Source organism: Cetorhinus maximus, chromosome 5, assembly GCF_964194155.1.
Source record: "Cetorhinus maximus chromosome 5, sCetMax3.hap1.1, whole genome shotgun sequence".
NCBI classification, from domain to species: domain Eukaryota; kingdom Metazoa; phylum Chordata; class Chondrichthyes; order Lamniformes; family Cetorhinidae; genus Cetorhinus; species Cetorhinus maximus.
Window position 1 is genome coordinate 148291650 of NC_135883.1, and position 21773 is coordinate 148313422.

Consider the following 21773-nt stretch of genomic DNA (forward strand, 5'->3'; position numbering starts at 1 on the left):
ACCAGCAAGGCACATTTCTACGAACCTTCTCTCCCTCGGGTCACAACAACCCTGATGGAGTAGGCCTCCAGAGTTCTTTTTCAACCGACCAACCAATAACAGCCCGGTTCATAGGTGTGGCCACTTCTATTAGTATTTCCAAGCAGCCTTCCAAGTTTTAGACATTTTTATCCCACTTGTGCATTACCTGCAACAGCTCCTACATCTTTATGCTGATTGCCTTCTGCCTCAGTTCCCCTTTTTGTATCTGCCAGCCACATGGATTTCATATGTTAACCGCCTTCCTGTTGCTTCCAGGTCAAGGGTCATCAGGTCACATGGACCAGTATTTCTTATCCAAGAAAATTGCAAATGACCTCTTTACAATTGATGCAAATTCTTAAAAGTCCTCTTTGAACATTCTTAAAGGAGGTGTCAGCTGTGGCTCAGTTCATAGCACCCTCACCTTTGAATCAGAGGGTTGTGGGTTCATGTCCCACTCCTGGAAAACCAAGAACTGTGATTGTACTCGAAAGAAGTTGAACATTCTTAAAAAAACAATTACAGATTCCACAGGCATTTAACAAAAAATACAAATTTTCTTTATGTACTGCTTCCATGTCAAAGGCCACCTCTCAATATTATTCTTCCAATGTCTTTGTGGATCCCTATCCAGTACACAGTTGATCTGGCTCTGAGCTTTCACTTTTCTATTCATGCAGCCTTCATGTACCTTCTGGAGATGTTCTTTCTGCATCATTTTGGGTATGATAATTCTGGATCCGGCCAGCATAACATCATCGTCTAGTGAAATATCATCTTTGATAGGCCGATACTGCCTTATTTCTGGTTGTGTTTGCTGCATTTTATCAGTCCGTCCCTGGATCACTTGCTGAGAGAGCATCTGCAACTCTTCATCTTCACTGGTCTCATCTCTAGTTTGAATGCTGGAGTGTTTAAAAGATGCAATGCAAAATGAAAGAAGACAAGCAGAGTGGGAATATCAGGAAGCTGGAAAACTGGTGGAAGACAGGCATTTTTTAGTTGGAGGAGAAATATAAGCTACAGAATCGTAAAACAGAGCATGAGGAGATGTATAGCCAGGCCAATGACTGACTGCATCCTGCTGCTTTAGCCTTGAAGATGAGGCACAACAGTTTACCACCTTCTTTCTGATCTGAATGTTTGTGAGAATTTATTTTCTCTGAGATCTATCACATCCATACATTTCATGGCAGTTGTATGGTTTCTACATCTATTGGATCCTCAAACTTCCCCCCACTCCATCTTCCACAGTATGGATGTTTTGGTTTATTTCCTTTTCTATGTGTCATGTCTCTGCTAACTCCTTTACCATAAGACCATAAGACATAGGAGCAGAAATTAGGCCATTTGGCCCATCAAGTCTGCTCCACCATTCAATCATGGCTGATAAGTTTCTCAACCCCATTCTCCTGCCTTCTCCCTGTAACCTTTGATCCCCTTACCAATCAAGAACCTATCTATCTCGGTCTTATCGGACTTACTACCAGCTGTGCAGTTTGATCATATGCAGGACATTTCTTTCTGTGAACTCGTGGTCATCTACAGCTCTTGCACATCTTTCTCTTTGTCTGGTGTGCATTTTTTCGTTGCTGTTTCACTGCATCAACCCTACTGTTTTTCCCTTCACTTAAGCAAAGGCCAGCCATTTGAGTAGTTAGCACCTTCATCTGTCTACTCGTGGCTTTAGGTGCTCTGGCAGTGTCAACAGCATGCGATATTGAGAGTGTGTCCTTTCCTTGAATTAACACTTGCTGGCTACATTTCTCAATCCCATGAAGAAATTGTCATCAGGCTCACCTAGTTCCTTCTCAGGCTTTTAAATTCATATTGGTGGATCTAATGGTTTGACTTTGACCGGAGATGTGCGCTGAATTTCTTGAAAACCTTGTCTGGGTTTTTAAATATTGTCTGTACTTATTTCCCACCTATTGAAAAGATTTTTCTCACCTGCCCACAAAAGGATGTAGCTGTCCCTTTCCTCTTCACTAGCAGTTTTTAGAAATACTGAGCATCAATCTTTACTTTTGTTTAACCTTCTCAAATGCCTTTACAACGTCAACAGCCTCCCAATTCATCCTGAGCTGAAACTCTGCGGACATTGCTGTGGTGGTGGTCAATTCATTTTCACATGATTCACAGTTTGTCTCACTGGCACTAATTTGGTTGAGTTTTCCTCAATCCAATTCAGATCAAATCCATTTGAAATGTTTGGGTTTTACCCAGTCACCTGCCACTGCCATGTTATGTCTTATGGTTCTTAGAAGTTCAAAATAATCACACTTTTAAACACAAATGCTGAACATGACATTGAATGTACCTCTCAGATCTCACCATGTGCTGCAGAACCATACATTGCTATTTCAGTAGATGTCTGTAATTCAGTAGTGAGTGATGTGACATCCTGGATACTTATGTATACATGTGCTTAATAGTATATTATTTGAAAAGAGTTAGGAACTACAATGCAGCGCATGAAATATATGTTTTGCCACCTGGTGGCCTAGTGGTAAGCTCGCTGGCCCAGGCTAATCCTCTGGTAACAAGGGTTCACATCCTACCACTGCAGCTGTCGGAATTTAAATTCAATAAATAAAATCTGGAATTGAAAGGTAGTCTCAGTAATAGTGACCATGAAACTATCATCAATTGTTGTAAAAACCCAACTGGTTCACTAAATTAATTTAGGGAAGGAAATCTCCCACCTTTACCTGGTCTGGCTTACACCTGACTCCAGACCCAGAATAAGTGTGGTTGATTCTTAACTGTTCTCTGAAATGGCCCAGCAAAGCCACTCAGTTCCAGGGCAATTAGTGATGGGTAACAAATGCTGGTCTTGCCAGCAACGCCCACATCACACCAAGTAATTTAAAAGAAAACATTTTCTGGATTTTTCTTTTTGAAATCCTAGTGCATCTTACAGTCCGACAAACTGCAGCTACCAGAAATTGGAAACAAGCAAAGAGAAAATGCCGAAAAAAAAGCGCGTCAATTAGCAACTGGGGAAGAGAGAAACTTTTCAGGTTGATGGTTTTTCATTTAGAAAAGTTGTTTTAAAAAAAAAAGCCAAGATATAAGTTTCCTTTCCCACATAGAAGCCGCTCAAAAACTCACCCTAAGCACGCAGGCCGAGGAATCAAATCTCCCACCGTCCTTCGCCGGTCAACTGTGATCCGATTTTCACCACGTGAACAGGCTCCAGCAAGACACGCGGGAATTTAAAAAAAAAGGGAACGAGACATCCGGTGGCGGGCGCACGCGCAGTCGGGCCGGTTGTCTTTCTGGGAGCAAAAAAAAATCAAACCCCCGTTCTGAGCGCGAGAAGAGGCAGCGGCACGCGCTGCGCAGTGTTATTGTTGTTGTCTCCTCCCGTTGGCCCCGCCCCCTCTCCCTGTTTCCGGCAGGTACAGCGCATGACGTCAGTGGCTGACAGGTGAGCCCGCGCGTGCCCGAGGTGTGTGTGTGGGGGGGAAGGAACGAGACCCGGCATAAAGATGGCACCAGGTGGGCGGTCAGGGCCAGGAGGGGCAAAGCAGGCCTCGCTCTTCTCTGCTTTTTACTTCTCCGCCTTCTTTCTTGCCCGAGGCGTCCAGGCTGTGCCGGAACCCGGCTTGTGGAGCCAAACGGTGGGGCCGGTGAGTAAATTATGTTTAACAAGTGAAGTAGCTGGTGTTTTCACACTCTGGTCTGATGGCGGCGACCGGTATCGAGTGCGGGCTGCTGCCTCGGGTTTCTCCCTCAGCCAGCGATGCAAAATGTGACTCGTACATTAACTGCACAAGTTAGGGATGGTGCAGCCAGTTAGCCCGGGGTCGCAAACTGCTCTGTGAGCCAAGGAGTGGCAGCAGCCAGTCTCTCCCACAGTAATCAAAACACATCTCACCAATGTTATCCCGATCATTTAAATCATGCATTTCAAATATAAATGTTTGCACGTCACGTGTGATATGTGTGTGTGTGTAAAATAGACCTACATAAGTGGAATAACTTCTCTCGAGATAGAGCATGGCGAAAATCCATCCATAATACTACGAAACCTGCCAAGCATCAACTGAAAAAGTTGAAAAGTCTAGATCTCTCAAGCTGGTGTGTCCGCATCCACTGTGCAACTTGTGCATCCTCATTTCGAACAAGAACAGATTTCACCAGTCATCAAAGACCTGGTTGCAAAATGTGATGTTCTGATTGTCTCTGATACCTCAAACTGTAGTTTTCGTTTGCTGTTCGTTAATTTTTTGGAGTGCTGGTTGATTTTTGAATCGTTTTAAGATTAACTGATTGATTGGATAGGCTGTTTTATTTTCCTTTGGTAAAGAGGAGGCTGAGGAGAGATTTTAAAATTATTTGGGGCCTAGATGGAGTGAATAGGAAGGACCCTTTAGCAGTGAGATCAATAACATAGGGGTGGGGAAGTTTTGAAGTAATTAGAAAGCTTAGAAAGGATTTGAGGATTTTTTCCCCCACTGTGTGGAGGGCTGGGATGGAGTGTCTGGAACTCACTGCCTGAAAAGGTAGTAGAGGCAGAAATTCTCATCAAATTTAAACTGTACTTTGATATGCACTTGAAGTGCTATAACCTACAAGACTACGGATCAAAAGTTGAAAAGTGGGATTAGGCTGTGCAGATGTTTTAGGCCATTATACACACAAAATGAGCCAAATGACCACTTCCTGTGCTGTAAGTTTCTGAATCTATATTGCGGTTCAGTAGCATTCGTCAGAATGTGTTGCTTAGAGTTTAATTTCAGTAATGTGCTAGATTTGTATTTTGTGATTGACAAACACAGATGAAAATTATGTAGATATTTCTCTTGCACAAAGGTATAATTGTTCATCACAAATGGGGTTGTCTTGGGTGAAGTAATGATATTGTGCTAGGTAACTGAATTCATATGGTGGATATCCCATTATATTATACAGGAGGAGGGTATTTGACCCATCATGTCTGTGCCAGTTCTTTTGAATGATTTGTTCAATTTATATCATCCCTTTGCCCTTTCCCAATAGGCCTACAAATGTTTCCCTTTTATGTATTTATTCAATTCCCTTTTTGAAAGCTATTATTGAATCGTCGTATGCTTGAATACAGTACATCAGAAAGCTATGCACATCACTTGACAGGAGTGGACAGTGCAGGAAGACATTGACATGGTTGTGCAAGTTTTGCCTTTATGCTCACATAGGTGTATACTACTGAACCTGAGGAAACAAAATGATGTGTAATATCATTTTCCTTTTGATTTTAACATAATTTGATGTCTGGAATACAAAGATCTTGGTGTATTGGTCCGTTAAGTAAACAACAGTGCTAAAATGACCCTTTTCAAGATCTTGGACCTATAAATTCAAACAGGACAACCAAATATGTGTAAATAGGTCAGCATTGTCTGTGATTTGAGGGTCAGATTGCCAGGGCTGGCAGGCTGCACATTTGATACCCCTGACATAGGAAGAAGGCAATCAAATTTCAGCAAACTTGAATTATTAATGACGTTAAGCATAATCTTAAAAATTGTCAGTGCTGAAAGTGACAAATTGGCTTATAATGTTTGCTTGAGACTTCCAATCATTCCCAATGATAAAAATTTTCATGCTGCTACAACTCTTTGTAAAATTCTAACCTCTCATCAATCTCTTAATGATAATTCTAAATCCCCTTCATGAGCATCCTAACCAATGGAAATAGTTTTTTTCCTTTTCATTCCATCAATTTTAAAACCTCTATAAAATCCCCTTAGCCTTTTAACACCACTGGAAACAGTCCCCGCATCTTGAGGATCTGCTCATAATAGTTTGTCATTCAAGTAAATCTATACACTCCATGACTTTAATATCCTTTCTATTCCAATTTTTCTACAGTGTTCATCTCCACCCCTGCATAAACCCATTTGGAACATTGTGGAAGAGAGATCCAAATTTCTGCTACCATTTATGTGAAAAAATGTGTCCTGAATGGCCTAGCTGTAAATTCCTCCTTCATTCTCCTTTACCCAGGGGAAAACAAGCCAGGTTTATGCATCCTGTCCTCATAACTTAAACTTCTAATCTAAGGCCTGGTATCATTCTGGTGAACCTGTGCTGCACCATCTTAAAGACTAATAATTTTTTCCTGAGATGCAGAACCCAAAAGTCTAGAAGGCTTCTGACCAACTTTCTATATCACTGAAGTATAACTTCCACCTCTTTCAATCCAACCTTCTTGTATTGGCCAATAATCTATCAGCACTTTTGTTCATTCAGATCATTCAAAACTATTGCCCATATCCTATCCCATATCAAATCCTCACTGATCACCTCTGTTCTTCCTGAGCTGCAGAGGCTTGGGTTGCACAACACTTCCAATTTAAGATTCTCATCCTCGTGTTTAAGTTTTTAATGGCCTTAACCATTCCTAACTCTGTAAACTTCCCCAGTCCTATAACCCTGCCCAGAACTTTGTGTGACTTGGGTCTCCTGTGCATCCCCTTCTTTGCTGCACCATTGATGGCTTCCTCACGCTCAGGAATTTCTTTCTCAAATACTCTGCCTCTCCACTTTCCTCTCCTTTAGGGTTGTCTGTCTACCATCTCTTTAATCAAGCTTTTTGTCTCCCCTCCTAATGTTTACTCCCCTGCCTGGGGGTTCAGTTTTCACTGATCATACCTCTGGGAAGTGCTTTGGAATGTTTTTCTATGTTTAGAGATATTTTGTTGCTGCAAGTTGTTTTTGTGATTCCAGCGCCATCTCTGACCACTGTCTCAGGCTGAACCAGATTGTTCGTAATCTTTCCATCCTTTTGACCCTGAGCTAAGCTTTGGATGTAAAAGATCCCATGGCACTATTTCAAAGAAGAGCAGTCTCCTGGCCAATATTTATCTCTCAGCCAACATCACAGAAACAGACTTGATCATTATCACATTGCAATTTTTGGGAGGTTGTTGTGCGCACATTTGCTGCCGTGCTTCCTACATTACAATAGTAACTACACTTCAAAAGTACCTCATTGGCTGTAAAGTGCTTTGAGATATCCGGTGGTCATGAAAAGCACAATGTCAATGCAAGTTTTCTTTGATACAAGATTGGTCACAGGAATGGGAGACTTCAGTACATGGAGAGGTTGGAGAAGCTGGACTTGTTCTCCTCGGAGAATGAAGATTGAGCCGAGATTTGATAGAAGTGTTCAAAATCATGAGGGGCCTAGGTAGAGCATGTAGAGATAAACTATTCCCATTGGTGAAAGGCTTGAGAACCAGAGAACACTCATTAAGATGAATAGCAAAAAAATGAATGGCGACATGAGGAAATAACCTTTTTATGCAGTGAGTGGTTAAGATCTGTAATGCATGACCTGAGTGTATGGTGGAGGTAGATTCAATTGTGGCCTTCAAAGGGGAATTAGATAAACAGCTGGAGAGAGAAAATTTGTAGTGTTACGGAGAAAAAGCTGAGGAGTGGGACGAGTTGATTTGCTCTTGCAAAGAGCTGGCATAGATATGTCAGGCTAAGTGGCTGCCTCCTGTGCTGTAATTAGTGTCAAATGAAAATAATTCATTAAGAAACTGGCATGCATCTAATATAAATGCAAATTGAACAAGCTTGGTTGATTACACTTGTAAGATAAACACAGTTAGCTTTTAAGATCAGAGTTAGAAGTGGAAACACTGAACAATGGATCACCCATCTCTGGACCTCTTCGTAGAGCCAGAGTGTCTATCATTATCTCAATAAAAGAAGCTAAAAGCTAGCAATTCTGGGAAAGAGTGTCGTTAAACTCCATTAGAGACGTACATTATTCATATAAGTCACAGAATTTAAGGGTGTTTTGAAGGTTAAAAATAAGTTAATTTACATATCTGTTTGGAACATCCCAAGTATGTCACGCTGTAATGGAGATAGGCTGTGGCGGTTCCTTTGTTTGATTTATCTGGGTGTTTCTCAAAGAAGGCAGTTGCAGATTTGGTCTTGTGTAGGTTGCAGCTCTCTTGAGTTCATAAGGGAAAAATAGACTGGAACATTTGCCTAACTTGACTTAGAGGAAGAAATCTACTGTGACCCTCACAGTGAAAATAAGCAGTTAGTTTGGAGAATCCAGTAAAGCTTAATTTTGAGCTGGGAAGTCCACAGTTTTGAGATTTTGAAATAAAATTGGAGAATTGCTTAGCTAATGAATGGATCCACATGAAATTTCATACCTCTGGGAATAGCTGGAACTCGGGAGAAATTTAAATGAAACCTGGAGGACTGTGGCATACTGTCGAGTTGGTCCCAGGAAAAGCAAATGAACCTTCAACATTTTGTAAAATAAGAGAACTCTTGGGGGTGGGTGGGTGGGTAGTAGGGGTGGGGGAGTGGAAGTAAAACTAAAACTGGATTCGTGGCACACGTAGTTATAAACTATAATGTTAAGTTAGTAGTGCTTGCTTTCTTGTGGCCTTTGGTCTTTCAGTTAATTACTAGGTGTTCAGATTTCTCTTTAAATGTTAATGGTCTCTGCAGAGGTCTTAACAAAATTATTATGTCTTTTATGTTTTGGGGTCTCAGTGATAAGCCTTTCTGATACATAACTAGAATAAACTATCTCTGGTGCTAATTAACACCTTTTTAATTTTTAAATATACCTGAAACAATTTTAGTTTGACCATCTTTTCTTTCTTTGCTATTTTTGACCAATGCTTATGATTCAAATTTTCTTTTCAGAGCCATAAGCCACTGGTGTTTACAAAAACAATGTTTAACAAAACAGATATAGTACTTCAAGGTAAGTTTAAGTTTTTATTTTGAAGCTATGGTTAAGTAGACAACAATAAGTTGTGTGTGCAGGCATGGAGATACGTTTTTATTTTACCTTTTTCTTGGTTTCTTTATAATTTTGCAATGAAGACCTAAATTCCTCTTTGTTCATGCAAAGCATAACTTCTGTGAAATGACTTGAGATTGGTGCTTTCCATTTTTAGCTGTTTCTTGTGGTTTCTTCAGCAGCAGTTCAATGTGATTTGAAACAAATTGTTGCCTGGTAGTTTTGAAACTGCAATGTCCATGATATGAGAACTTGAATTCAGCTTGTATAGATTTTTAAAATATATATTTTATGTTTCAAAAGAAACCATGTCAGTGCTTGAAGATAAAGTGCTTGAGTCCATCTGGCTTTGAATTTTTGTATCACAAATCCTCTTCCCTCTCTTTCTCCTAAATTCTGATTATTTTTATGAATTTTTTTGCTCAACGTAAAAAATGTCTACACTGAGAAATGGAATGTTTCTCTATTTTGGCACCTGCTATTACATCAAGAAATTTCAATGTTTTAAATAGGGTATTGCTTCATAAACATTGCCTGGCTATCACAAGAGTGCCATCTATTGTACCAGAGTATGGAGAAAAATTTGTAGCGGCTTCTCTATCCAGCTCTACTGTTGCCTCAGGAACCCCAGAGTCTCATCCTTAGCTGCTTCCTCTTCCTCTTCCTCATCTACATCTTGCCTCTTAACAGTCATAGAGTCATTATGGCATAGAAAGAGGCTATTGAGCCCTTCAAATCTATGCTGGCTCTCTGTAGAACAATTTAGTCTGTCCCATTCCCCCTCTCTACCCCCATAGGCCTGTGAGTTTATTTCCCTCAAGTGCTCATCCAATTTTCTTTTGAAATCATGGACCCCCATAGGAAGCACGTTTTGGGTCTTTAACACTCTCAGAATAAAAAAATGTTCTTTCTCACATCCCCTCTGCGCCTCTTGCCCAAAACCCTAAAATCTATGTCCCCTAGTTCTCGTGCTGTCAGCTGAAGGGAACGGTCTTTGTCCTTGTAGGGAGTGAGAAGTAGGCAAAAATGCCTGTCTTCACAGTTGAAGACATAAATCACATATCAGAAATGGAGGGGTTCTGAGGGGCTAGCAAAAGTAGGGACTCAAGGTAATTAATATCAAACAGTAGTTTGAGAGCACAGAACTTGAGTATTGCTGAAAAAAGAGACACGCTGGTTTTCCATGTAATTCGCACAATCAGGATTGTTTAGCAAGTGTTGTCCAATTTGGAATCACATCTAATGATGGACATTGTTTTGCAGGCAGGGCTGGTTGGTTACATTCAGTACTCTGCCTGTTGCGAACAGCTGAAGGGATGTGCTGTTTGACATGATCAGCCAACCTTTGGAACATACAACCTATATACCTGGCATCACACCAGCACTGAAATTCATAAACTACATTGCTCATTTGTGTGATAGGGAGAACATCTTTTTGGCCTGAAGGCAGCATCCTGTTAGTGACAAACACCACTTGTGTTGCTGCTTCACTTGTCGCTCAAATTTTTGAGACAACTTACTGGGGTAATCTGAGGTAGACTGGGCACTATTCAGGGCCGAAAGTGGCAGCTTTGGGGCTCATTCATGAGTCTGTATGATATACAGTGAGCAATGATCTGATCATATGGAAAACTAATTTAATATTGTCAGTCAGGCTCACAGTGTTGCTTACTTATGCATGCTTGAAGCCTCATATTTAATAACAGGACCCTGTCCTTTGCAGACAGAAGAAACATGTCCATACATTATGCCTTTGTCAACTAAACAAAAGCTTTTAAGGAACAATCATTCACTGGTTCATTCCCCAGGACAATGCCTTGAACAATCAGAGTCGACCTGCCCAGTTTGAATTTGAAAAAAGCTGTGTTCTCCATGGCAGCGCCTCCACCAATCAGCTCTCTCTTCTCATGCAGTATAAATTGTTGTTCGCCTGTTGCAGTTGGAAATTTCTTGTGAGCTATCCTGATGAGTGCAAGATGAAAAGCTTTGATAGCATATCTTTTTTTTTTCAACAGTATTCAAGTAATTAATATCAGCAGGGAAGAAGTATTGGTGAAACTTAAGGGACTAAAATCTGACGAATCCCAGCACCTGATGGCCTACATTCTAAGGGCTGAATTTTGTCGTCAGTGAGCAGGGGGCGGGGCCCGCTTGTCAACGTGCAAAATGACGTGAGCCCCCTGACGTCATCCCGCCTCATTTAAATATTCAGGAAGGTGGGTGGACAGTGAAATCAGCTGTCCACCCGCCGACCTGTCAATGGCCAATTGAGGCCATTGACAGGATATTTAAAACAATTAAAGGACCTGCCCGTCCAACCATAAGGTTGGTGGGCAGGCCAGGAGCCCCGGCGGGCTTCCGAAAAAACATGAAACCTCATCCACCAGCGGGATGAGGTTTCATGTAGGCTTTAAAAAACTTTAATAAAGTTTGAGTGAAATTTATTAACATGTCCCATCTCGTGTGACATTGTCACATGAGGGGGACATGTTAAGGATTTTTTTATTTTTCTATTTTTAAAGTTTGGACAACTTTCAGCGATCTCCCTGAGGCAGCACATAGCCTCAGGGAGATGTGTGCTCTTTCGTGTGCATGCGCGAAAGAGCGCACTCTCGCATTTGGGGAATCCTCCCCCGCCCGCACAGGAAGCGCATAGCGCTTCCCGCTGGGCGTCACGCTGGGTGGGCCTTAATTGGCCCGCCCACTTAAAATGGCGGCGGGGCCCGCTTCTCCGGCGGAGATCGGCTACCCGCCCGCCAGAGATTGGGTCAGGCCTGGTAGGCAGAAAATTCTGCTCTAAGTTTCTAAAAGAGGTAGCTGCCGAGATGGTGGATTGGCTGTTTATGATTTTCTAAATTCCCTAGATTCTAGAATGGTCACAGTGGATTTGAAGTTAGCAAATACAACGCAACTATTCAAAAAAGGAGGAAGAGAGAGAAAATGATGACTACAGGCTAGTTAGCCTGACATCAGTCATTGGAAGAATGCTGGAATCTATTATTAAGAAAGTCTTTACGATGCACTTAGAAAAATCATGGGAGGATCAGACAAAGTCAACATGGTTTTACACAAAGACAAATTTATTTGTGTTCTTTGAAGGTGTAAATAAATGGGACCCAGCATAAGCAGTACATTTGGACTTCCAAAAGATTTTTAATAAGGTTCCACAGAAAAGGTTAATACACAACATAATGCCTCATGGAGTAGGGGGTAATATGTTTGCATGGATAGAGGATTGGTTAAAGGACAGGAAGCAGAGAGTAGGGATAAATGGGGCATTTTCAAGTTGACAGCCTGTGTCCAGTGAAGTGCCACAAAGATCAGTGCTGGGTCTCAGCTATACACAATCTGTATTAATGACTTAGACGAAGAGACAGAGACTTTGGCTAAATTTTCTAGCAATGCAAAAGTAGGTGGGAATGCAAGCTGTGAAAATGACATGAGGCTGCAAAGGAATATAGGCAGGTTAAATGAGTGGGCAACAAGGTGGTAGAGGTAGATGGTGTATTATGTGGGAAAGTGTTAGGTTATACGCTTTGGTCATAAGAATAGAAAAGCAGGATAGTTTTTGAAAGGCTTGAAGCTTGTAAATGTTGATGTTCAGTGGAACTTGGGTATAATTGTAGAAGGAGCATGAGGTTGGCATGCTGGTACGCAATTAATAAGGCAAATGGCATATTGGCCTTTATTGCAAAGGGTTTGGAGTACAAGGATAAAGAAGTCTTGCTTTTTTTTATTTGTTCATGGGATTTGGGCATCACTGGCTAGGCCAGCATTTATAGCCCATCCCTAATTGCCCTGGTTCAGAGGACATTTAAGAGTCAGGGCTTTGTGAGACTATTTCCGGAATACTGTGTGTAGTTTTGGTCTCTATATTTGCACTGGAGGTGGTACAGTGAAAGTTCACTACATTGACCTCTGGGACCTATGATGATAGGCTGAGTAAGTTGGGTCCATATTGTCTGGAGTTTAGGAGAATGAGCGGTGATCTCATTGTAACTTCCAGGATCCTGAAAGGGCTTGACAGGGTAGACACTGAGAGGTTGTTTCCCCTGGCTGGGGAATCTAGAACATGGGAACAGTCTCAGGATAAGGGGCCAATCATTTAGAACTGAGATGAGAAATTTCTTCACTCGAAGGGCTGTGAATATTTTGAATGCTCTGACCTAGAGGTTTATAGATGGTCTGTTGCTGAATGTATTTAAGGCTTTGATACACTGATTTTTGGTTTCTCATGGCATTAAGGGATATGGGGAGCAGGCAGCAAAATGGAGTTAAGGCAGAAGATCAGCCATTATTGTATTGAATGGCAGAGCAAGCTTGTACACCTGAGGTAGACAAGAACAGGTCGTAATTGTGTACACCTCTTTCAAATCTCCCCTCAATCTCTTCAGCTCCAAGGAAAGCAGCCCCAACTTCTCCAACCTAATCTTGTAACTTAAATTTCTCATTCCTGCAACTGTTCTAGTAACTCTCCTCTGCACTCTCGCAAGGCCCCTCACATTATTCTGTGCAGTGACCAGAACTGGATGCAGTACTCTAATTGGGGTCTAACCAGAGCCTTTTTTTTAATATAAAGGTTTAGCACAACTTCCATGCTTTTGCGCTCAGCACCTCTATTTATGAAGCCCAGGGTCCCATATGCTTTGCTAATTACTCTGTTAATATGCCCTGACATTTTCAAAGCTCAATGCACATGAATCCCTAGGTCCCTTTGCCCTTGCACACTCTTCCGGTGTGCCATTAAACCTATATTGCCTCTCCCTAGCCCCTCTGCTAAAATGCATCACTTCTCTTTATTAAATTCCATCTGCCATTTGTGTGCCCATTCTGCTAGCCTATTAATGTCATGTTGCAGTGGATTGATGTCATCCTCAATCTCAGTCACACCTCAAAGTTTGGTATCATCATTTTGATAACATAATCTACAACTTCCATATGTTGGGTAATTCCAATGTTTGTTGATGGCATCTGACTCCACTTCTGGCCCAACTGTCTAGACTCCTGTCACTTATGTTGTCAGACATCAGTTTTGAATAAGATTCACTTTCACTCAACTAAACATTAGCAACATGGAAATCATTGACCCTAGCCAAAAACACTGTGCCTGTGTCACTGACTCCTCTCAGACTGATCACATCCTTTGCTTTCTATTCAACTCTGAATTGAGCTTCCAACCTTATCATCTTCTTCACAAAGATTATCTTTGTAGCATCACCTACCTCTGCCTGTATGTCACTCATCTGCCATTTTTTAGCTTGATTACTCCAATGCTATTCAGACATACCTCCGTTCTCTTTTTTTTGTCCTCCTAATATCTCTTCTAGGCTTGACTTTTATTTTTTTACATGTGCCTCCAAACTTCTTGGGCTGTTTTACTGTGATAAAGATATCATTTGAATGCAATCTGTTTTTATAATTGAATTTCATAATACTTTGAAAATGGGAAAATAACTTTGTAAAATTACATAATGGAAAATTGGATTGTATTTACCCATTTTCCTGACCACCTAGAGGCACAGAAGTAAGTCTGTGTATTTGGAATGGAAATTGAAGTTGTGATCTAGTTATTATAGCCTTTACTCTTTTAATGTACCTACGTAGTTTCACAATTGACCTGGGTGGATATTGAAGTTATACAAACAATCACCCAGGTCATAAATAAAGGCAAAATACTGCAGATGCTGGAAATCTGAAACAAAAACAAAAAATGCTGGAAAACCTCAACAGGTCTGACAGCATCTGTGGAGAGAAAGACAGAGTTAATGTTTCGAGTCCGTATGACTCTTCAGAGCTAAAGGACGGAAGAAATGTGGTGAAATATATATTGTTTAAGGGGGGGCGGAACAGGTGAAGCTGGATAGAAGACCAGCGATGGGTGCAGGCAAAGGAGAGATTGCGAAAGATGTCATAAACATAAGGTCAAAGGGTAATTAATAGTGGTGGTACTGGCTAAAGGAGGTGCTAATGGTGACATTAAGAGTGGAAAGCAGAAGATAATGGCAGGACCAGGATAGGCACTCTGGAAAGTGACAGATGGTCCTTGTGGGGGTGCGGTTGGGGGGAGGGGATAGTGGTGGGAAAAAAGATCGAAAATAGGCTAAAAGCTGGGGATAAAACAATGAATGAAAATGGAAATAAATTTTTTAAATAATAATGAAAATAAGTGGGGAGGGAATAAATAAATAATCAAAATGAATAAGAAAAAAGGGGCATTTCAAAAAGGGGTTGGGGATGGAGGAGAGAGTTCATGGTCTGAAGTTATTGAACTCAGTGTTAAGTCCGGAAGGTTGTCAAGTGCCTAATCGGAAGATGAGGTGCTGTTCCTCCAGTTTGCGTTGAGCTTCACTGGAACATTGCAGCAGGCCAAGGACGGACATGTGGGCATGAGAGCAGGGTGGTGTGTTGAAATGGCAAGCGACAGGGAGGTCTGGGTCATGCTTGTGGACAGATCGAAGGTGTTCCGCAAAGTGGCCACCCAGTCTGTGTTTGGTCTCTCCAATGTAGAGGAGACCGCATTGGGAGCAGCGAATGCAGTAGACCAAATTGAAGGAGGTGCATTCACCTGAAAGGACTGTTTGGGCCCTTGTATGGTGAGGACTTAGGGGGAAGTAAAGGGGCAGGTGTTGCACCTTCTGCAATTGCATGGGAAGGTGCTGTGGGAGGAAGTTGAGGTGTTGGGGGTGATGGAGGACATTCAGGTCATGCTAACCAACCACAAAGTCACACCTGTATTCAGTTTCTGAACTAACTTATTGTTTGTTACAAGCTAAGTGGTGATTTGATATTAATGTCAGTTGAAATTTGTTATTTCATGAGTGCTTAATTTCCAGAATCCCCTTTGTTGCACCTTGTGCTTGTGTGTGGCAGTTTTACCAAACAGTTTGTGGTATTCTAAAAATGTCCTTTTATATTTTTTCTTTTGTCCATTTCATAGTTGTTTCATTCAAATGTCCTGAAGCAATATCGTTAACAGTTGAATGGTACCTCAGATATTACTCTTGCCACAATGAATTTAATAATATTAAAGTAAGTATCCTTAGAAAATATTTTGTGCAGATTTAGAATTCAGGAAGTATTAATGCCTTTATATACAATGTCTTATTTCCAATGGCAATGTAAGCAGTCTCCACTAAACATTTAAAGTACAAAATTGTCATTTTATTTCATTTTATTTTGCATTATCAACTATTGTCATTGGACCAAGTTTATAATGTGAAATGTTCACTTGTAATGCTATACCTGCTAGAATCTTGAAAAGCACATCTTGAGGGATAAGATTGGTTGTAGCTACAAGGCTAGGGGTCATGTTATCTATTAATTCATTCCCACGATTCCCCATAAGGTCAATGCAGATTTGTTAAAGGAGTAAAGCCATTTAAGGCTTATTTATTCAGTGCATTGTCCAATTTTAATTGGAAAAATATTTATTTGTTCATTCAAATTGACACTATTCAAAGGTCATATTATTAAGCTCTTTGGACTCAACTGTAAATTTTTTTAGCTTTGCACTGAATAAACATCACAAAAGAAAATTTGAGTTCAGCTGCAAGCACTAAACCTAAAATTCGAACCCAGTCTGAATCACAGTGTGGATTTTGTGAACTTTAAAGTAAAAGTTGCAACTGGCAAATGATTATAAAATCTTCCACAACTTCATTCCTGTTACTTCAAGGAAAGGAACTATTTTTCGCAAGCTGTTAGCTGAAATGCATCCATTTGCTCCATTCATTTTGACGATCTTTACATTTTGCTGCTCCTGGTCTGCAAACTATTTTTTTGGGGCACATCAGCAGTCAGTGAAATTATTGCAAAGAGCTAAATTTGTGACCAATCTAGTTGGCTTACATGTTCTTTCCTTTTTGTTAGGATATGTATGACAAAAGATTGTCCAGCAGTGGTATTAGTAATAGTCTTGAACCTCACCCATTAAGTCAAGGACAGTTCATTGCCCACAAGACTGAAAATATTGCTTGCAATGAAGAAACCCAGGTCTTCCCAAAATTTAATGTGAGTATATGAAAGAGGTGTTAAAATGCCTTAACTATTTAAATTACATTCTGTCCTTCAGTCTAACATTTCCCTTTCTATTTCAGATGAGCCAAGATCTACCCAAACCTGTGATGGTACATACACCAAATACAAATGTGGTAATGAATTGGTGGTATTTTTATGTTAGCTGGAACTGTATTCTAGTTAGGTGATGTCAATTTTTTAGTCAATTTTAACTCTTAACATACTTGAAGGATATCATGGCCCAGATTCTGCTTTAGTAATAATCTTGATGAGACTATCAGCAATTAAACACGGAAATCAAGAGGCTGCTATCAAGATACCCTGCCCCTCCGCAGGGAATGCTGCTGTGGTCCTTGCTGATTGATTCAGCACTGAAATCACTGTAGTGGTTTGAACTTGGGATACTTGCCCATTAGTACAGCACCAAAGACAGTTGAAAAAGTTAGAGCTCATACATTTAGGAGTAAATGCATAGCTCAGGTGTGGAAAGAAGTGGTTTGTCAAACACGATTTCCCTTTCATAAACCATGTTGACTCTATTTAATTGTACTATGATTTTCTAAGTGTCCTGCTACTTCCTTATTAATGGATTCCAGCATTTACCGAATAACAGATATAAAGCTAATTGACCCATACTTTGCTGCTTTCTGCCTCCTTCCTTTTGTTAAATAAGGACATTAGATTTGCAGTTTTCCAATCCGTTGAAAATTTTCCAGAACCTAGGGAATTTTAAAAAATTACAACCATTATCTTTGCAGCCACTTATTTTAAGACCCTAGGCCAGTGCTGTGATCTTATGTTAATGGCTCAGAGTGAGAGCAGGGCGTGGAGAAGGAATTGTTGAGCAAGGGCCAGTGGTTTTGTCCACAACCTTTTGGAAGACTCTGGGGCTTCAGAGCTAAGAATCATGCAGGTGTGTGTGTATTGGAGCCTCAGTGCTGATCAAAGGGCTGTCCCACCAGAGTCTCCATTCAATAGTCACCATTGCTGCCTTGGAGCTCACTACCCTAAATGATTGTCCCAAGGTTTGGGACCCTTGTTCTTGGATGCAGGCTGTCAAGTCCAGGGAACATGTCAGTCTCTAATCCCGTAAGTTTGTCTAGTTGTTTTTTCTCCAGTAATAACGATTGTTTTATGTTCCTCGCTCCCCTTTTCCCTCTGACACCCTCTTATTATTGGGATGATTTTTGTGCCTTCTACTGTGAAGACATAAAAAATACTTCTTCAAAATGCCTGTCATTTCATTGTTTCTAATTATTAACTCCCCAGTGTTGTCCTCTAAGGAACAGACGTTTACTTTAGCTACTCTCTTTTATATACTTGGAGAAGCTGTTTGTTTTTATATTTCTTGCTAGTTTATTCTTATAATCTATTTTGACTGTCTTTATTATTTTTTTTGAATCATCCTTTGCTTGTTTCTAAATTTTTTCCAGTCTCCTGTCATACTACTATTCTTCACAACATTGTATGCCTTTTCTTTCAATTTGATACCATCCTTCACTTCTTTGGTTAGCCATGAATGGTTCATCCTTCTTGTAGAGTTTTGTTTTCTCAATGGAATGTATCTTTGAGAATTATGAAATATCTCCTTCAATGTCTGCTGCTTTTGCCAACTCTGCCTTCATACCTTTATAAATGTCTTATTTTAGTTTACGACACTAGTTTCAAACCCAAGTTTCTTGAACTCAAAACTGTGAAATTCATCACAGTAATGATCACTCTTGCCTAGAGGATCTGTCGCTATGAGATTGTTAATTAAGCTTGTCTCATTACACATTACCAGATCTAAAATAGCCTGTTCCCTGAATGATTCCATAACATTTTGTTCTGAAAAAAACTGTCCCAAATACATTTTATGAACTCGTCCTCAAGGCTACCTTTGCCAATTTTAGACTATTTATTCATAATAATTAGGATTACTAAGAAACTGATGATAACGGTACAAACCACACTAAATCACACTCTTAAACCACAACAAAGATTGACTTCCCAATAGAACTTAATGTGGGAAAAATTTGCTTGTGTAGTGCCACTAGACTGTGCAGACTATGTTGATTCCCTGGGAGCAGCTAGCCTGTGGGCTGCTACCTGTGAGGGTTGTGTGGTTTTCTTCAATGATATCAATGAAGAGTGCAGCGTGGGTAGTGGCCCACAGCACTGCCTGCTGCTGGGGATTCAAAGTAGTCAGAGATTTGCGGCATGGGAGGCCATTTGGCCCATTGCTGGAAAGCAGGATTCAGGTGTTCCCCCAATATCTCCTTTATGATCCCATAAATTGAAGATTTGCTAGTATGATGTCTATACATCAGTGGAATGATTTCCTTAATTCAGCTGCCATGGAATCCAGAATTGAAACAACGTTGAAAAATGAACTAGAGCTGAGTGGCTATGGTAATGCTTTTATGTCAAAGGAACCCTTTAAAGTTCTAGGTTTTAACGTTGGAACACCAACAGCTTCCTTTTAAAGGTATTCCTGATAGGTCAGCCAATGCTGATACTGACTTTGTTTACTTTCTTTAATTTTAAATTTGCATGTGCTGAACATTTCAAAGCAATTAGAAAATTCTTGATGCACTTATTATATGACTGCAATGCTTCTCCCACCACGCCCAGCCAAGCTGTGAGCAATCAGTCAGCAACTTTGCCCCATCCAGAGTTGTACCTAATGGCAATGTACCTAATGTTTTGCTTTGACTTTCTCCCTCTTCTCAATACTTGATCTTTCAGGGAGTAGCTAACTGAAGCCCATGTTAAGTTATGCGTGTTTGGCCTTGCTATGAATTCATATGAAAAGGTGTAACGCAAGAATTTTATAACATGAACCAGATGCAGTTCTGTTTGCACTATAACTTTCTAAAATACAGTTAGTGATAGAGAACTCTTTATTGCACTCAACTGTATTTGGTGGTGATTGTTTTTCCAAATATTGCATGTCAAATGTTTGTTCTTATTTGATTTTTGTACAGCAGAATTGATACCTTAACTGTGCTGCTACTATAACACTGCATCTCATGCTGCTTTGCTGTCCATTCAAGGGACAGCAACAATTTTGGAAATGTACATTTTATGTTCAATTATTTTTTTTAAGGGCAAATGTATAATATTGTGATTTAGCTGTGTAGCCAAATGATTATTAGGGATCAAGGTTTTAAGGGAGTTAGCAGTCTGTGACTCTTATTGAATTTTTTTAAAGGCTTTCTCGACATGTTCTCCAGTATAATCATTGCGAGGGGGTAAAAAAGAAGGCAATTTTGACTTTGTTGTATTTTTGATTTTGATGCTGCTGCAGTCTTGAAAAGTAAATGCAAGTATATGATAGATGAAGTGTAACTTTGACATCATCTGTTCAGGAGCTATAATCTCTGTGACTAAACCTGAGTATAACTTTTATATGTTGTTTCAAGGATGTGGAGGCAAAAAGCAACTCGATTGTCAAGACCACTGACAGTGTCCATGTGTCTAAAGGTGATAAGGTATTGCATTTTTTTATAACTGTATTTTAATTGTCATATCACGAGACTGTACCTCCTGATTTTAATGCAAGTTGAGAATTTATTTCCATTACCATGTCTTTGATTCTATTTAAATTATAATCATTTGAGTATGCTATACCTGCACCATAATACTTAAGTGTCACCTTTACAAATATGCAATTGTGATTTTTTCAAAGCAGCTAACGAGACAGCTAGATAGAAAAAAAAATAAAGCCAATCTTTTTTTTCAGACTCTTCATTCATTATGGAAAAGAGACATCTCATCTAAGAAGGTACATGGTTACTTGTGGATATTACCAAATTAAAGTCACTTCAATTGTATACAAATTTGAATGTATTAATGTTAATATCTCATGAACAAACTTTACACTCTCCTTTGATAGTAACGTGAAACAAAACGCACAGGATACCTCACCAATTTTCTTCTCTCAACTCCTGAAAGTGTTGACCCGTTGTTGTCTGAGGGCCCTGGTTACCCGTCAGTAACTTTTCCAAATAGTGAATATACATGTATGAAGACTTCTCAGAGTGTTCTAACTTGTTATTTATATGGGGTTCCCATTGAGCCTGATATCTCGCCATCCAGCATCCACTCACAACATCTCCACCAAAGGCCATTGGAAAGCAGTCTGAAGCAGGGCCTATGAATTTTCCCACAACAAACCAGGGCTTGCTAATCTTGGAAAAATCATTGAACTTTGCACAGATCAGGGATTGATCTGACTTTTTCATGCTGAGCTCCCAGGGAGCTGAACATGTTTAGCATTATATATGGAAATGTTGGTGTATTAACTCTTCACTATTTGATAAGTAATAGTTTTTTTTTCAGTATGATGTCGTAGCACAGACCTGGAGAGATGGTCCATATCTATTTGTTGTCTCAATCAAACCTCTCCAAGAAAGAATTGAAAGTAACTGGAATTTAACAGGTAAATTTCAATCTACGCAAATACTCTATATAAAATGAATGAAGTAGCTTTTATTTAAAAATGTATCTTCATATATTTTTATACACTTGACCATACCTATGCTAATACATTAAAGGAGCAAAATAATACAACACAGAAAATCCAGCTAAGTTTCACGGCATTTTTAGCCAGTGTGCCTGCACTGACTCTTGAGGAAACTATGTATTTCATCCTAGATAAAAGCAAAATAATGCGGATGCTGGAAATCTGAAACAAAAACAAAAATTGCTGGAAAAGCTCAGCAGGTCTGACAGCATCTGTGGAGAGGAAGACAGAGTTAATGTTTCTAGTCTGTATGACTCTTTATCAGAACTAAAGAGAAATAGAAATGTGGTGAAATATAAGCTGTTTAAGGAGGGGCTGGACAAGTGAAGCTGGATAGAAGGCCAGTGATAGGTGGAGGCAAAGGAGAGATTGCCAAAGATGTCATAAACAAAAGGTCAAAGGAGTGTTGATGGTGGTGATATTAGCTGAAGGATGTGCTAATGGTGAGACAGT

At 40.1% G+C, this 21773-nt stretch overlaps 1 protein-coding gene across 3 annotated transcripts in view; it reads left to right on the forward strand.

Annotated features, from left to right (window-relative positions):
* The first annotated feature begins 3268 nt into the window (after positions 1-3268).
* tmem87b (transmembrane protein 87B) overlaps positions 3269-21773 on the forward strand; it is a 52480-nt gene continuing 33975 nt past the window's right edge. The window contains exons 1-8 of one of the 3 annotated variants that reach the window (XM_078542657.1): positions 3269-3656; positions 8698-8758; positions 15735-15826; positions 16667-16807; positions 16894-16947; positions 20218-20286; positions 20538-20579; positions 21137-21236. In XM_078542657.1, the coding sequence (XP_078398783.1) occupies positions 3516-3656; positions 8698-8758; positions 15735-15826; positions 16667-16807; positions 16894-16947; positions 20218-20286; positions 20538-20579; positions 21137-21236 (700 nt within the window). In that variant the 5' untranslated portion in view covers positions 3269-3515. The remainder of the gene's footprint in view (positions 3657-8697; positions 8759-15734; positions 15827-16666; positions 16808-16893; positions 16948-20217; positions 20287-20537; positions 20580-21136; positions 21237-21773) is intronic. The other 2 variants (XM_078542655.1, XM_078542656.1) reach the window with 2 other exon arrangements.